This window comes from Neovison vison, chromosome 5 (assembly GCF_020171115.1).
Source record: "Neovison vison isolate M4711 chromosome 5, ASM_NN_V1, whole genome shotgun sequence".
NCBI classification, from domain to species: Eukaryota; Metazoa; Chordata; class Mammalia; order Carnivora; family Mustelidae; genus Neogale; species Neogale vison.
The window spans coordinates 1,919,366-1,936,174 of record NC_058095.1 but is presented as its reverse complement, the minus strand read 5'-3'; the positions used below and the strand labels follow the sequence as shown (position 1 = coordinate 1,936,174).

Sequence of the window (16,809 nt, the reverse complement as noted above, 5' to 3'; positions counted from 1 at the left end):
GAGTTCTTTCATCTTCTCCCGCGACAGGCCCGGTACAAGCAGAGCCTCGACCCGACCGTGGACGAAGTGAAGAAGCTGTGCACGTCCTTACGCCGAAACGCCAAGGAGGAGCGGGTCCTCTTCCACTACAATGGCCACGGGGTGCCCAGGCCCACTGTGAACGGGGAGATCTGGGTCTTCAACAAGGTAGGAGCCCCTCGGAGGTCCGTGGGAGCCGCGCCCCTTTCTCCTGCCGCCCAGCTGCGTGTAGGTGTTGGTGGTCGGCTGCGGCTCCGCTGCTGCTCACTGCGCGTCCACGGACCCAGACGCAGCGAGGTCCGGCCGGGCTGCGCGGTGGGGAGTTGTGGGGTCAGCTCCGTCTCAGCTGTCAGGGCTGGGACAGGCACGAGGCGTGTGGCCACGGAGCGGTCGTCTGGAGGCCGTGGCGTGGTGCCCACGGAGCCCTCTTCCCGCCGCAGGCAGGACCTGCTTGTGCGTCTGCCGTGTGCGTCACACGGTGACCAGGTTTCTCAGTTCGGTGAGTGTTCCTCTGAGAATCAGAGGTTTCCTTAGGGAAGATAATGGTGTGGATTCCAAGGAGCTCACACCAGGCCACCTGCAGACGTGGCCTCAGCTCCACGCTCCCCACGGCCAGGTGGGTGGCCTCCTGCGGCTCCTTAACCAACCGTGGGGGGTGAATGTGAGGGGTCGGCGACACCCTCCCACCATTTTCCTGGCTGGGAGTGGCAAGTCCCCCCCACCCCGGCCCCATGGTGGGGCCACGTGCTCTCCTCGCACACGGCGTGCAAGGCAGTACCTGGAGGCGTGCCGTGTTGGGCACCACAGGGCTTTGGAGCCCCTGTGCCCCTCCGTAGCACAGGCTCCCTCCTCCCCGCTGGGGTCACCGGCACAGTGGATCTCTGGTCTTCATTACCTTGCCTTCCTTTGCAGCAGCCGCCCTTTCTGTGGCCATCCAGGCGTGTTGGGTCTGAGTGTCTGCGGGCTCTTGGGATGGGGATCCTTCGGAGCCTGCTCCTGCCCGGGTTATGCTCTGAGCATCTGTCCCTGCTGTTCCGGTGCCTGTGCCCATCCCTCAGGCCCGCCGGGGGGACATCTCAGGACCTGTTCAGTGTCCTCTGTACCGGCAGACGTCTCCGTGGTTCCTGTGGTTTTCCTAAACTGCCCACCTTCCTGCCCAGCACTGTGGTCAGGACTTGGTTTTTCTGCCCAGTGTGGGGGTAATGCAGGTCTCCCCAGGGGCCGTGCCACTGAGCGCCTTCTGACCACTGGTTGGCCGTGGAGCTTCCCCTTCTCGAAGTGCGCCTCCTCTCCATTCTCCCATTGGGTTAGTGTGTCATCTTCTTATTGATTTGGAAGAAATCTTCATATCCTGGACAGCGGCCCTTTATCATTTTTATGAATTGTGAGTGTCCTCTCTGAACGAATGGCTTGGTCTGTTGGTTTGCTTCTGCCTCTTAATAGTGTCCCCTCGTAGCGGTTCTTTGTTATCATGCGGTCATCGTGGTCCGTCCTCCTTTACGATGTGGACATGTCGTGTCTCCTTAAGACGTCCTCCCTCGTGCTGGGGTGGCAGGTGCCCCCAGATGCTCTCCCAGAAGGCTTGTACTTCTGTCCGTTGCATTTGGGTCCTGAATCGGCCTGAAACAGGTTTTGTACGTACTATTAGGCAGGAGTTTATACTCTGTTTTTCTGTCCCCGCACAATGGATACCTCCCAGTGCCATTATTATTTAATGCCAACTTCGAACAAAATCACGTTTCCACAGCGTGTGGGCACGTTCTGAGAGCTCTGCTCCGTGGGTCTGCTCTGTGCCAGGAAACTGTTCCCGAGGCGGGTTCCCAGGGCTTCTGGTGTTTAGGGAGCAGACCCCCCCCCGCCTCGTACTTCTTCAGTTCTTCTTGGCTGTCTTGCCCCTTACGTCTTCCTTTAAACTAGTGCATTAACTTGTCCATCAGTTGATTAATGGTCAGGGAGACTCAGGGTCTTCATGACGAGTCTGCCAAAGTTTGCTCTCCTTCTCCTTCTTCTGTTTTTTTTTTTTTTTCTTAAGATTTTATTAATTTATTTGACAGAGATCACAAGTAGGCAGAGAGGCAGGTGGCGGGGGGGGGAAGCAGGCTCCCCGCAGAGCAGAGAGCCTGAAGTGGGGCTTGATCCCGGGACCCCGAGATCATGACCTGAGCCAAAGGCAGAGGCTTAACCCACTGAGCCACCCAGGCACCCCTATTTTTTTTATTTTTTAAAACATTTTATTTATTCATTTCATAGAGAGAGTGAGCACAAGCTGAGGGAAAAGTAGTCTCCCACCAAGCAGAGAGCCCAACGTGGGGCTTGATCCCAGGACCCTGGTATCACGACCTGAGCTGAAGGCAGAGGCTTAACCCACTGAGCCACCCAGGCGCCTCCAAACTATGTTCTTCTTAAGTATCAGTAGTATTTCACAAAATAATTGTGATAACAATTTCACAAAAGTTTTCATCATTTGTTAGATATATTCCTGGCTGCTTTATATTTTTGATGTTATAAATGTTTACTATAAAATTATATTTTTTAAGTTCTTACCAGGGTGTATGGAAAGGCAGTTGATTTTTGTACATTTATTTTATGTTTATCAATTTCCGGTTTTCTTATCGTTTCTCATAATTTATCTACACACACATTTTTCTCTTGTTTTAATAGACTCTTCCCTATGTAGAAAATAGCAGATTGTTCAGGAAGTTGAACGTTGGTTCACACAGATGCGTGGTGTCACGCGTCAACCATTACCGTGTCGTGCAGGACAGTTGGACGGCCCCCGCCCCCCAGCAGCATCCGTGGACACTCGCCGTCGTCCGCTTTCGAGAGTGCGGGCATCTGGGACCGTAGGCTGCGGCGTTCTCAGATCGGCTCTCTCCGGCTAGGGATGTGCATCTCCGGTTCTCTCACGTGTTCTTGTGTCTTGATGGCTCACTTCTTTTTACCCTGAGTGACGCATCACTGTCTGGATGGACCCCGATTGAAGGACATCTTGGTCGCTTCCGGGTTAGTTGGCTCTTGTGAATGCAGGTTTTTGGTTAGACAAGGTTTTTTACTAATTTGGGTCCATACCTCTGAGCGCGTTGCTAGATCCGAGAGTATGTTCAGCTTTCTAAGCCACCTCCAAGCTGTCCTCCGAAGGGGCTGCGTCGGTTGGCCTCCCAGCAGCAGGGACGACAGTGCCTGGTGTCCCCCGTCCCACTGAGCACGTGCAGTTGCCAGTGCCTGAAGAGTTTAGCTCTTCTCGTTAGGCGCACGGTGGGGTCTCGTTGTGGTTTGAATTTGCAGTTCCTTAATGACATGTAATGTGGAGTGTCTTCACTTGCTCCCTGGCCATCTGTGTACCTTCTCTGGTGGGGTGTCCGTATCTTTGCCCACTCGTTTTTTCAAGTGCTTTCCAGGCGTGGCATGCAGCCCAGTGGGGCCCGAGTTCACGACCCAAGATCAAGACCTGACGAGCCCCAGAGTCCAGTGCTTGGCCAGCTGAGCCGACCTGACACCCCTGTTTTGCCCACTTTTAAATAGGGTTGTTTTCTTGTTCACTTTGAAGATTCTTAGTGTATTTCGGACGCGAGTGCTTTATCAGGTGTTTGTTCTGTAAATTCTCCCTCCCGGTCTGCGACTCGTGCTTTTGCTCGCCCAACACGGCACATCGACTTTTTGGTGGCTCCAGACCGGTTATTCTCTAGAATGTTTTGTCCTAAGCTTGTAGCAGTCGGGACTGACAGTCAGACCCCACTTCCTGCCACCCACAGGGACGCGCTGTGCATATGGAGACGAAGGTGTGTCTCACAGGTACTAGTGGTCAGAGGGCCGGCCGGGCCCCGTTGGCAGTCAGAGAACGGACTGGGAGACCGTGTGTTGCCAGAGGAGGAGCGGGACGTCTCACGACGCCCCGCGGTCGGGTGAGCCGCCCCGAGTGCGTGTGTACCTGATGCGAGCGCTCCGTGCCCAGAGCTAGCGTGCCGGCCCCAGAGAGAGCTGCGTGTCCACAGTCCTCGTCAGAGCTTGGAAGAACCGTCTGTCAGTCGTTGCGGGTCAGAGTGGAAGTTAAAATTACAGCTAAAGTGGGCAATTAAAAACTTTGTCCCAGAGAAAACTCCAGACATAGTATGTGTTTTCTAGTTATAAAGGAATCCGGTACCACCACGAAAGCTTGGGACGCCACCGTCGGCCACTTGCGCAGCGGACACCAGCCTCTGCCGACACAGCAGACCGTGCGCCCTCTCAGGCGTGGCTGGTGGGTCCCCCAGAGGGCCACGCACGGGTCCCCCACATCTCCCTGAGGCCTGGGGGATCAGCCTCCTGCAGCGTATACCCTCTGAGCACAGAAGCTGGAGCTGCAGGCTATCTGGAATATCCTCAACTCTTTGCACAGTGAGTAACACGTGTGTCAAGGAAGATACCACAAAGGAAATAAAGATAATTGAGACTGGACAGTGGGACTGGGGCTCACCAGATTTGCAGGATGCGGTTAGCTTAAATCTTTATACAGAAAGGCAGAAAGGTTTGAAATTAGAATCTCGGTTTCTGCCATACGAAACTAGAAAACGATCGGCCCACTAAGCTCAAAGCCAGTAGAACGAGAGACGCATCAAAGAGCAGCGAGGAGTAAAGTGGAGGCGGCCGTGGGGAGGGCCGCCCGCTCATGTCGTTCTTCGGAAGGACGAGTCTCTAGCTGGAGGATCAAGAAGGAAGGAGAAGACGGGCTCCACGTGAGGAAACGAGAGAGCGGACGTCACCCCGTACCCTGTAGACGTAGAAAAGTTGGGGACAGGTTAATATTTTATACGAGTACATTTAGCAACTTAGATTAGATGGGAAATGCCTTAAAACACACAACTTACCCAGAGTGACCCAGAATGAAACAGAAAACCCGAGGAGCCCTGTATCCATCAGAGACCGAATTTGTGGTTGAAAGTCTTACAGTCGACTGGTGGACGAGCGGGTATTTTCCTTTGAAAATTATCGTACAGCAAACTGTTTCCTGATCACTGTGTGTAAACTGTTAAATCATTAAGGGAAAAAAGGCATCTGGGGGGTGTTCCTCCTAAAGCAGGAGGCGCACAGGCCGCAGGAAGTGAGGCACTAGGCCCCTGAGTTTGTTCTCCATCCTCGCCGGCCGGCCCAGGCCCTGCAGGAGCGGGTCCCACCCCAGCGGCCCCCGAGGGGACCGGGGATGTGTGTGTAACTGCCCGCCCCGCCCCTCCCCAGCCCTGCCGGGCTGATGCACGTGGGGTTGAGAACTTCTGCTCTATAAATCCGGTTCTCAAATAGGATAAGACATCCGAGGAACGGGTTGGGGTTTTATCTCTGAGCATCAGGGGAATCCTATTTTTTTTGAACGTTGAAGCTCTCACAGAGAAATAGCCCCGCGTTCTCCAGCACTTCTCCTAAAGAGAGGGGATCTGCACCCACCGTCTTCAGTGGTCGCAGACAAACATCAAGTCCTAGAAATCCTCAGAAAAGTCAGGTCTACAATAAAATTAACAGCTGTTTTTCCCTTGGAGCCCGCGGCCCTCTCTGTACGGGTACGGTAGTTACGAGAAACGGTTCGGTGGGATTTGGTGCCGCCGCGGCTCTAGAATTACAAGCGCGTGACTTTGATAGCGGAGCACGGAGGAGCCTCCGCCGTCAGCCCTTCCGCGGCCTGGAGGACGCGCTGGGCACGGAGGGAAGGGGCGAGCCCGCCACCGCCGGCAGAGCACAGCTTTCAAAACCAGTATGTGCTGTTGCTTAGTGATGCCTGTTCAGAAGCACTGACGGAGCAGCCGGTTATTTGACTGTGACAACGGAGAGGCAGACGGGGGTCCGCGAAGCCAGTGGGCCTCCAGCCGGGAGGGTTTTGAGGGACGGAGAGTTTGCTTGGGGCTCCCGCTCCCGAGTCGCGGGCGGCCGCGCTTGGACCGGGACCCGGGCTCTTCCACACCTGACATTCCGGGCCGTCCCCTCCCTCCCACGGGGGCTCCTGTGTTCGGAGGACGCCCTGTAGAAGGAAAATGAATCTTCTGCGTCTTCCCGCAGACCTCTCTGCAGGCGGGGCTGCGGGGCCACGCGCGGGGTGGGAAGGAGGCTCGCCGCCCCGGGGGTCCCTCCGGGAAAGCCCTCAGGAGGAGGCGCGTCTCGGTGGCTGAGAGCTCTGACTCACCCCTGGACGTTTTGGCCAAAGATGCACCCGGGGTCTTCTCAGAAATGGGGAGGTGCTTCCCTCGAGGTGCACGGCTTCCCCCGGGAGCCCAGGGCCGCTCTCGCCGTCTTCTGTCCCGGCGCCGCCCCTGCTTGGCTCAGCCCGGAGGACAGTCGGGCGAAGCGGGGGGACCCTTCTTTTTCGTGTTTAATATAACCTGGCAGATGAAGTGGATTGTGATGAATAAATTACCTAAAACCCATTTCAGTGTCTTTGTTTGAAATGAAAACTTGGCCTTGAGTATGTTTTTCAAGAGAAGGGAGAGATGCGTTCTCCGAACGGGGAGCTCTGGCGGGGGAGAAACCAGACGTCCGCCTGGCGGGGCCGGGGGTGTCCGGCGGCCTCCCGCACGGAGGAGGCCCTGCGCCCTGCAGCCTGGACAGCTGGTTCCGCCGAGGTGATGTGGGACGGGAGGAACAGCTGTGCTTTGGACGTTGGTTAGTAGTTCGACGCTTCTCCCTTCAGCACCGTTTCTGTGACAGACACTTCCCAGGTCCCCGTCGCGTGCAGAGTAGAGCCCGGGTACGCGTGCTTCCCACACAGAGCCCCCCCCCCCCCACGATATCGTCATCTGGGCAGTGTTCTAAGACTTGCACTTTTAAAATCATAATACGGCTTGAATATCTTTCTGCCTCAATCCACAGCAGTGAGCCCAGTCTTTTTAGGGCTGCGTGGTGCCCTGGGTATGGATATGTGGACATTCCTCTGCTTGATGGTCCTTCACGTGGGACGTGCGAGGATGCGGGATGGGCTGTGCTGGTCCACGAAGGTCGTTGGGGCTTGCTGGGGCCTCCTCGGGATGTGGGGCAGGCCTCTTCCACCTGACCGTCCCCTTCTGTCCCTCTGCTCTTGTCCTCTGTGTGGTTGGAGCTGTGTCACCCGTCTGCATTCCCGCAGGGGGGAGAGAGGAAGAGGGGAGCAGGGGGGTGGCCCTGATGACTCGCACACATCGCTTCTGATCCCGTCCCGTTGGCCAGAGTTCGCGAGGTCAGACTGAGCTGCGGAGGGAGCTGGGAAGCGCGCCCAGCGGGGACGTGCACCGGTGGGGCAGGGAGGAAACACAGATCCGACTCCCCGTCCCTTCCGCGGTGGCGTTTAGATGGCTGACAGGGTTTTACGGCAGGAGTATCGTTCGACCGTGTACATTTCCGTGTGCAGAGGCAAGTATTTCTGTAGGACGGACACCTAGGAGTCAAAGGGATGTGCATGTAAGACTGGCACGTACTCCCAGATGGCCTTCCAGAAGAGCTTCCTGGGTCGTCTGGGGGCTCAGTCGGCTGTCTGTCCGGCTCTTGATTTCGGCTCAAGTCGTGATCTCCGGATCATGAGATGGAGCCCCTCGTTGGGCTCCGTGTTCAGTGCTCAGCAGGGAGCCGGCTTGAGACTCTCTGTCCCCCCGCCCCTCCCCCCAACTCGCTCTCTTTCTAAAAAAATAATACTAAAAGTTGAAAAGCTTCCATATTCACACACTTGCCAGCGACAGACGCGCCCTGTCGAACGCTTCCTGCTCCGTCCATCTTCCAGACGTCTTTACCCTTCGCGGGGCAAGGACGGCGGCGTGCGCGGATCGCTGGTTCGACGGTAACGTGTGTTCCCACGACTCGAGAGCGCCCTCTCGCAGCCCTTCCTCCCGCTGCGGGTGCGGCCGCCGGAGTGTGTGGCTCCTACCGCCGAGGGTCTGGGCAGAAGCTCCCGCACGCACGGACACCGGGAAGATCCCGTCAGTGGGTTGTACTCTCTTTGCTCTTGAATCGCTTGTCGTTGGTGTGCGTTTTTTCAGAATTACATGATTATTGTGTTATTTTATTTCTCTTCAAGACTTCTGAGTTTTGTACGAGGACTTTCTGGAACCAAAATAAATAAAAATCTTTTATTCTGTTTTTATATTTAGTTTTAAGATCTAGCCTGGAGTTTTGGCCCGTGGAGCCTCAGCAATACTGAACGGCTGGTGAGGTTCTGCGGTGTCACTTCCTGACCTCTTCTTCCTTCACGGAGCTCAAGTGCCGCCCTCGTTGTGATTATGTATGTGGGTCTATTTCTGGACGTTCTCTTCTGTTGATTTGTTTTTCTTGCCCTCCCTAATACCGTCCTGTAATTACCACGGATTTATAGTGTATTTAATATCTTGTGCGGGTCCCTGCTCATTTTTCTTTATTTGAAAATGGTGTGTGTGCGCGTGACGTTCTCGTGCAGTTCTGTTCCGTGCTGACTTTAGGATCAGCCTGTCAGATCGCTGGTACTTTGGGCGTGCGTGGAGTCAATAGGCTCCTTCAGGAAGCCTCGACTCGTGTGGAAGCGTCCGGTGAGCATGCCCAGGGACGGCATTTCCAAACGTTCTCCATAGTAACACCTGCCAGCCATGGGAGGGGCAGGGCAGCCTGGCAAAGCGGCCCACGTCAGCAGAGCGGGGTCCCTCTCGGGACCCAGATGTTCCCCACCAACGCACCTGTGCTGTCCACGCGTGGCCTCTTCCCGTCTGGATTGACTTAGATCTCCTATTTGCTGTGTGTTTCGGGAAAGCCCCTGCCGGCCGCCTCCGTCCTGTCACAATGTCGCTGGGCCCTGCAGGGTCCTCTGGGCTCCTGGCCTGTTTTCCAGGCCGTTCTCGCTGTCTTTGTGGCGACACCAGAGGCTCAGCTGCGGGGAACACAGTCCCCTTCGCTGCGAGCATATGGTGTTGGCTTTGGCAGCTCCATCAGGCACGCGGGGGGTGCAAGGAAGGGTAAATGCGGGCGGTGGTCTGTGCCAAAAGGCCCCAGCCTCTGAGCGAGGAGTGCCGTCGTCTCTCTGCGGAGGTGAGAACATCCTGCTCTCTGATTCCCAGTCATCTCCCGGTGATTTCGAGTACTGAACAGTACAGTGTGTCCAGAAAAAATTTCACTTAGTGGATTCATGTTAATAAGTTTCTGTTCAGTGGCTTGAGAAAATCAGAGTGCCAAATCTGCTTGTATCCCTTAAGTGTGATTCCAAGTCATCTGCAGGATTAAGTGCTTACGGTTCTCTGAAATAGAAGGTACTTTGGGGGAAACATGCCGATTTGAGCCTAGGCAGCTCCTTGGAACATCTCCCTGGTGCGTGAGGGATGTAGCCTATTCTAGCAGCACACACAAGTCATGGAGGAGGACAGCAGGCAGGGACAGGGACAGGTGCACGTCCTCTAAGTGTGTAAGGGGGCCGTGGTTTGGTTCCTGGGAGAAGGAGGTAGATGGGGAAGCCCTGATGGTAGGACGCATGGAGGGAAGTCCCACCACGAGCAGGAATATGGCCCGGGTTCGCAGGAGACAGCGAGCCACAATCCGGCAGCGACAGCCGAGGAGCTCCGGCAGGGCCCAGGACTGGGGCCGCCGTCTGGCGCTCACAGGTCACGGCCCAGTGGCATGCGGACATGTGGCAGAGGGTGTGGTTGGCTGTGACTTCCCACGTTTATGAGCCGTGAGCAGCCCTCCGTGCCACCTGGCCCGGGGTGTCGTCCCTCCCTTGTTGCGCAGGGGGCGGGTTGGCGGTCCTGTGCAGGAGGCGTAAGTCACACGTGCACGGTTTTGTTTTCCAGAACTACACACAGTACATCCCGCTGTCTGTGTATGATCTGCAGACGTGGATGGGCAGCCCGTCCATATTCGTCTACGACTGCTCCAACGCCGGCTTGATCGTCAAGTCCTTCAAGCAGTTCGCCCTGCAGAGGGAGCAGGAGCTGGAGGTGAGGCCCTCGTGCCCCAGGACTGGGGCTGAGTCTCCCACGGGTTTCCTCAAGGCCGGGGCGGGGGCCGGGTCCCTTCGTCGTCTCCGAGCGACTCGGGGGCCCTGGTGGGTTCAGTGACAAAGAGCTGGAGGCGCACAGCACGAGCCTCGGGGCACATTTTCCTCTCCTTTTACTCAGTGTCATTTTTAATCTAAACATTAATTAAGGGATAACATTAACAGGGCTGGTGTGCGCTCCAGTGGCCTCTGCCTCGGAGATAAATGCTTAAATAAAGCAGACACATCGATTTGGGGAGGAACGGACCCGTGGCCGGGCATAACCATCAATTCCACGTCTTTGTCATTGTCCCCGCCGCGTGTGCATGAGTGTGCGTGTGCACGCGTGCGTTACAAACACCCCCGGAGCTCCGTGCAGAAGACGAGTGTCAGCACGGCCCCCAGTCCCTTCTGCTGGAGGAGCTGGAGAGCCGGGGCCGCGCTCTGCTCGCGGAGAGACGGCTCACTCGGTTGCTTTAGTTAATATTTGATGTTTGAACTGAGCAGTGAATCCTGAAGAGAAATTGCAGAGGCATTTTCAATTAAGAGACCTCCATCCCGTGGTCTGCGCAGGAGTGTGGGAATCAAATATTCTGCAGCCTCGAGGGGATCATGAATTCCGACCGGTGGCAGTGCAGGAACGACTCGATTCTGGAGCAAACGTGGTCCCGAGGACGTGTTCCCTCCAGCCCGTTTGTGTCTGTTCAGTTTCCATGTGATGCTGCCCCCCTTCATGTTTCATCAGAGGCTGTGCCCGACATAATCAGCAATAAGATTTGAAATTCCGTGTGGTAGAATTTAAAATTAACATGTCATGCAGTTTAGGATTTTATATTTATAAATGAAGTCCCCGCGCAGAACATGGCGTGAGAGCGGCTGGCGCCTACGGTGCCCCTTGTCCTCGGGGTCGGAGCCGATCCGCGAGGCGTGGTTTCTGCATTCTGTCTCGAGAGGAGGCAAGGCCACGTTTCGTGTCGCCCGATGATTGCCTTGCTTCTGGGCGTCTCCTGCACGTTTACGCGAGGCCCGGGTCATCCAATGAGCGCGAAGACTCAGAGCCCCAAGAGGTGATATGCTTTTCCTCACATCGAGTAACAAATATTGCAAAAAAGGGTTTTCTTTTTGCATGTAAAATATGTAAGTGAAATGCCAGAGGACGCCGCCTGGTTCTGGTCCCGGTTCCTGAGCTTCAGGCTGGTGAAGGAGGACAGTGCATCTGCCTCCGCGGACCACGCGCAGTGGACGCGGCCTCTCCCGCTGTCCCCCGCGGAAGACAGGTGCTCCCCCGGGTGGGGCCCGAGCGCCAACTTGCCGGTCCGCGCCGCACCACCTCGTGCTCTCTGTATGTCGCCGAGCCTTACTCAGCCTCGGAAACTGCTCCTTTCAGTGAGTGCGACGAGAAAGCCTTCCATGCATCTTTTTTGGGAAAAAAATGTTTAATTGACTAATTTCTCATGGGGGAGAGCAAATGAGAAATCCGTTCTCTGAAGTGGCGGATAGACGGCGGAGCAGCGTCCCGCCGTGTGTTTGTGACCAGCGCTGACTTCCCTCTCGCTCTCGGTGATTACAGTGCGGAGAAGTCTCGTGTTGGCCGTCGCACGTGCTGTGATCGGCTCCTCTTCAGTTGGTCTGTTGCATAAATAGCGGAAACGAAAATGGTAAATGATAAAACTGGTTCCCAGCTAATCTCTTAGAGTTTGTTTTTGCCGTCCCGTGGTGTGCCGGCCGGAGAGGAGTCTAGTCCAGCCTCTTCGCCTCCTTGTCCCGCGTCATTCCTCCCTGCTCTGCGGCTGGTCCCGGCGCACTGTCGCGGCTCTCCCGGGAGGCGAGGGGCGTGAGCTGCAGGAAGTCGGCTGGCGCGATGGCCTCGGCCACCTGTAGGGAGAGGAGGGTGACCGCGACCGCACGGAGACGGTTCCTGGGACGGAGAGCCTCCAGGATGGGACACCGCGAGGGGCGAGGGGCGTGGGTCTGGAGGGCGGCTGTCTGCTTTCACGTTCTCCGTGGGCCCGTGCCGCGCCAAGCACCGGGAGCCGCCCCGAGAGCATTGCTGGTGCCGTAGAAGCCCTCCCTGACCCCCGGAAGCACCGCAAAAGCTACTGCTCACGGCTCGAACCGTGTCTCCGCTAGGAGCACGCGCTGCCACTCAGCAGTCTTGCGCACGTTTTCCGCTGTGTCCCGTCACTTTGTAGTTTGAGCTTTAAGAGTTTGTTTTCAAGTCTCTGTGCTTTCAATGTTCTTTTTAAAATAAGTAGTTTTACTATTACCAAGTGAGCGTACGCCATAATTTTGGAGATCAGCTGGCACAGAGGGGCAGTGGAGGGTAGAGCGGGTCCTGGTCGCGCCCGCCCTGGCCAGGGCTCACTCCGAAGGGAACCTCTCGCTCTGGTTCCTCTGCTGAGCAGCTCTGTAAGTGCAGATAACCTGCCTGTCCTGGTGCTTCTCAGTTCCCAGATTTGGGTTGTCTGTGAGCGTTCGGCCATTGGAGAAACCACAGGCCGCTGCCACCAGTCTGTTCGGTTGAAGAAGCGAAGGGCAGCAACAGGCCGTGATGCAGTGTTCGCCGGTTGTGTTAGTGCGCTCTCCAGGGCTGTTGAAGGGGGCGGCCACTCACTTCCCCTCCCCTCCTCTCCGCCCTTTAGTTGTAATCACGGGCTTCAGGCTCAGTGTACTTTGTAGCCTTTGCACATCTAAACAAAACCCTTCTGTGTATTTCTAGTTCCATCAGTAGTCGGTGACGTCGTTCGGGTTTTAGGCTCCGTGCGGATTTCTGTGGCCGTCTTCTGTTCCTTGACTGAGTCCCCGTGCTTGGCACGTGGGCCAGTTCTGAAATGTCACAGCCATGTGGAGGTCGCTCACCACACAGCTGAACCAGGTGCTTTGGTTTCCTATTTTGTCACAGTTTTTGTTCCTTTGACTTTCCTGGAGACTTTCTCTTTTCTCCTTGACTTACCTCTCTCGCGTCTCCTGGGTTCCTGGAGCTGCTGGGATCACAGAGCATCTCGGAACGAACCCTTCCCGGAGCGAGCTGCTCGCCGTGCTGACGGCGCGTCCCAGACCTGCCATCCTGGGCTCTCTGCCATCCTGGGCTCCCCTTTCAGTGCCTTCCGGGCACAGCCACGGTTTTCCAGAGCCCACCTCTGCCCCTTCCTTGGTTTTCTCCTTCGTTCTGCTGGGGCAGACCCTCAGGTCCCACCCAGAGGACGGGCGCGTGGGGGTCCTCTTTCTCAGCCCTCCGCCGGGTGTCTACATCTGGATGCTTCTGGCGGGAGGGATGGAGCAGCTCACTGCTGTCAGGAAGCTCTGTGAGGCTCGCCGTGTGGTCCCGCCAGGTGTGCACAGAGCTTGTCCAGAGGTGCAAAGGGGACGGAATTTCGTTACCCTGATGTCAGAAGAGACACGCAGGACACAAGGAAAATATAAAACCCCACAAACCACTGCGTCCCACACACTTACGTGCAGAAATCCTGCAACAAACCATAGCGGGTCGGCTCCAGTGAGCTCTAGAGGGGATTACACTCGATGACTGTGCGGGGTCATTCCAGCTCTACAAGTCTGGCTCACTGGTTAAAAAAATATCAATGAACGGGATCCACCCTGCCGACAGACGGGAGAAGAAAGACTATATGACCAAATCAGTTGATGCAAAAAAGCATTTGACAAAATCCAGCACACTTTCATGTTAAGAATAATTCCTCTTAGCACGCCAGGGGAGGGGGGGGGACTTCCTTCAGCCAGACAGAGAGCATCTCTGAAGAGCCTCCCGCCGTCCCCATACTTACGGGAGACAGATCAGAGACGCGCAGGGCTGTCTGCCCCACCGTCCTCACTGCACACAGTGCTGGCGGGCCTGGCCCGCACCAGACGGCCGGGAAAGGACGGCAGCCCTCGCCAGGGAGAGGAGATCAGAACCGCAGTGAGGCACCCCGCACGCGCACCAGGACGGCTGAAATAAAGCGAGGGCAATCCTCGGTGCTGGCACGGATGCGGCGGACTCAGAGCCCTCCTCACCTGCGGGCGGAACGTCGTGGTGCGGCCACTTGGGAGACGACCCGCCGGCCCCTCACCTATTAGACTTGGAGCCGCCGTGCGACCCAGTGATCCACTCCTGGCTTGTACCCGCGAGGACTGAAAACATGTTCACACAGAAATGTGCACACACGTGTTCGTAGCAGCACTGTTCACAAAGCCGAAAAATGGAAATTCTCTTCTTGAAGTAGAAGGCTGCAGAATTCCTCGGTGCCTCCTTTCCTTTGCTTGGTGGCCGTGTAGGAGTCCCTGGGGGGTAGAATTTGGTTCCAGGTTTGAACTAAGGTCCTCACTGAGGTATAGAAAGATTCTGTGTTCACAGCTGTCCAGCTGCCAACAGCCAAAAGGCTTCACACAGCGCACGGTCTGTTCAAGTGAGCTCTCTGGGTGATCACCCCAATCTCGCTCTACAGGGGGTCTTTTCTGCCCTTCGATGGGCAGCTCTGAGGGCTCCTGGGCACCAGGGAGGCCTTCGTCCAACAGGAGTGACTGCCCTCCTGGACAGCCCGTCCTCAGCCGTGAGTACCACGAGGCTATTAAATTGCTACTTGGTATTTCATAGAAACTTATGTAAGTTATTTATGGGAGATTACTGCAGCTTTCAGCTGCTGGACTTGGTACAGTGTCTGTCCCGTGACAGAGGCCGCATCACCCTCTGGAAGGAGCTGGGTCAGCAGTGCACGGAGTCCTTTGCGGATCTCAGTCTCTCTGCGCTTCGCAATATGTCCACTGTAAGCAGACATTGTTGAACCGAGTGCAGAAGCTGCTGGAACCCGAGCTGTTACCGAGTAGGTGTTCTCACAGATGCACTGGGTAAAGGCCCTGAGCTTAGGTGTCCCGTGCATATGTGTGTCCATAGGAGAAGCAGTACGATGTCGCAGTTCTATCGAGAAAACGAGCCCCAGCCACCGTGCGTCCGGGATGAGGGCCTTCTGGCCCTCACCGGCTCCGCGTGACCCGCACGTGTGGGACACGTAGCAGATGTCTCTGTTGAATCTGCCGTGTGTCACGTTGCCAGACTTTTCTGGACCCTTCCCAAATCCTCCAGAAGACCCTAGTGAGTTTTGAAATTTGAAATTGTTTCCTGGGTTTGAGTCTCTAGATTCCCTGGGAGAAGCCCCCCTGGGCGGAGGTGGGAGTCGGGCCCGCCCTTCGGGCTGTGCAGTGGCCCCCGCCGGTGTGTTCACGGCTGTGCCGGGCGGCTTTGCAGAGTTCTCGGCGCTCGTGCAGACTGTTTCCAAAGAGTAAGTGCGATGAAAAGGTCAGTCAGTGTCTTAGGTACATACAGAACCAAAACAGCGGGTGGGAAAAACTGCTCTGTTCCGGTAGGTACTTGTCTTCCCAGGTGAGTGAGCCTGGAAACTAGCGGTTCACTGGGGGACGGACTCCTTTGCCTTGAATGTCACTGTTTTCAAATGGTGCCATTGTAGTGACCCCTAAAGCAGAGCTTTTGTGTGCCTTCTGGGCGCCCGATGGTGTGGTGGGAGGAGGGGACAGTGACAGAATGCTTCCCGCTGGACAGGCGACCACGCCGGTCTCTGCAGGCCGTCTACAGCTGGACCTACCGCCCACTCCCGTTCATGTGACCACGTGCTGTGAGGGGCTTGTGGAGCCGTCGGGGTTTCTAGCAATGCCTATTTTGAATTGGGAAATTTAATTTCTAGTGGATGTATTTGGAATAAAGATGTTTCTCCACGTACCTGTCGTTTCCTCCTTTGGCATTCACGGAGCACCTCCGGGGCCCAGGACTTGGGAGGCTTTGGGCCAAACGCTGGTGAGGCCCGGGGTGTAGACTGTGCGGCCTCGTCCCCCGACAGTGCCATGGGAGCACCACCCGTGGGCCAGACAGGACAGACCTGTGCAGGGCCGGGGAGGCCTCGTCAACCCCCACCCCGCCGGGGCTCCGCCGTGGTGGCTGGCATGCGATCCGCCCCCTCCCTCCCTGCGGGGCCGGTGCCCAGCACGTGGTGCTCCAATCCCGGGGGCGTGAGATTGCAGACGCTCAGTGCAGACGCGAGGGGGACAGAGCGCAGCGTCCGCGCCTGTGGCCGGAGGCCCCGCTGCTCATTTGCAACGCCGTCAGAGAGGAAGCTGAACACAGAAGCAAATCATAAACCAGAAACCTCAAACCAGGGAACCTCCGAGATTCCTACTGTGAAAGTAGACGTCTCTCTGAGAAGGAAAACAAGACCGTGGCAGCGGCCTCGTGCATCACAGCTGTGGCTCCCACTGCACTTCTGCCCTGTTTGCGCTTCTCCGTGTGAGCACTGGCGCGCCCGAAATCCTGCCGCCCACCAGCAGTTCCCTCCAGACTCCTCAAAGAGTTGCCTAGTGGCCCGGTGATGGGGCAGGGAGAGGACGCTGGCACCTAGTGCCAAGGCCCAGAGGGTCCCCCATCTGCCCCAGCCCTGTGACACGCCTGCCAGCCTCCCTGTGTGCCTCGGGCCTGACGGACCACAGACCCACCTGGCATGGAAAATCTCTGGTCCAGATGGCTCAGGAGGTCATTCGTTCTGCCCACGTCCTTCTGGGGGGCCGTCCCTGCAGCCCTGGGAGCCAGCCAGTGTCCTGCGGGGCAGGTGCTCTGCCGGCTGTCTGAGCGGGGAGCGGGACGCGAGCAGAGGTGTGAGTCTGCCGTCTCTTCCTCTCTGCTTTATTATTTATTGCGAGAGAGAGCGAGGGAGTGAGAGTCGGGGCGGGAGAACAGAGAGACTCTTTTTCATTAATTTGATTTAAGTTTGTAAAAGGATTTTATTTATCTGACGGAGAGGGGCAGGCAGATGGAGAGGGAGAAGCCGGATTGTGAGTGCAGAGCCTGACGTGGGGCTCGATCCCACGATCCT

At 56.6% G+C, this 16,809-nt stretch overlaps 1 protein-coding gene across 1 annotated transcript in view; it reads left to right on the top strand.

Moving 5' to 3' along the window:
* Window positions 1–16,809, top strand: part of RPTOR (regulatory associated protein of MTOR complex 1) — a 305,182-nt gene that overhangs the window by 125,630 nt on the left and 162,743 nt on the right. Inside the window, exons 4-5 of the mRNA XM_044247255.1 lie at window positions 28–186; window positions 9,753–9,899. Of these exons, the coding sequence (XP_044103190.1) occupies window positions 28–186; window positions 9,753–9,899 (306 nt within the window). The remainder of the gene's footprint in view (window positions 1–27; window positions 187–9,752; window positions 9,900–16,809) is intronic.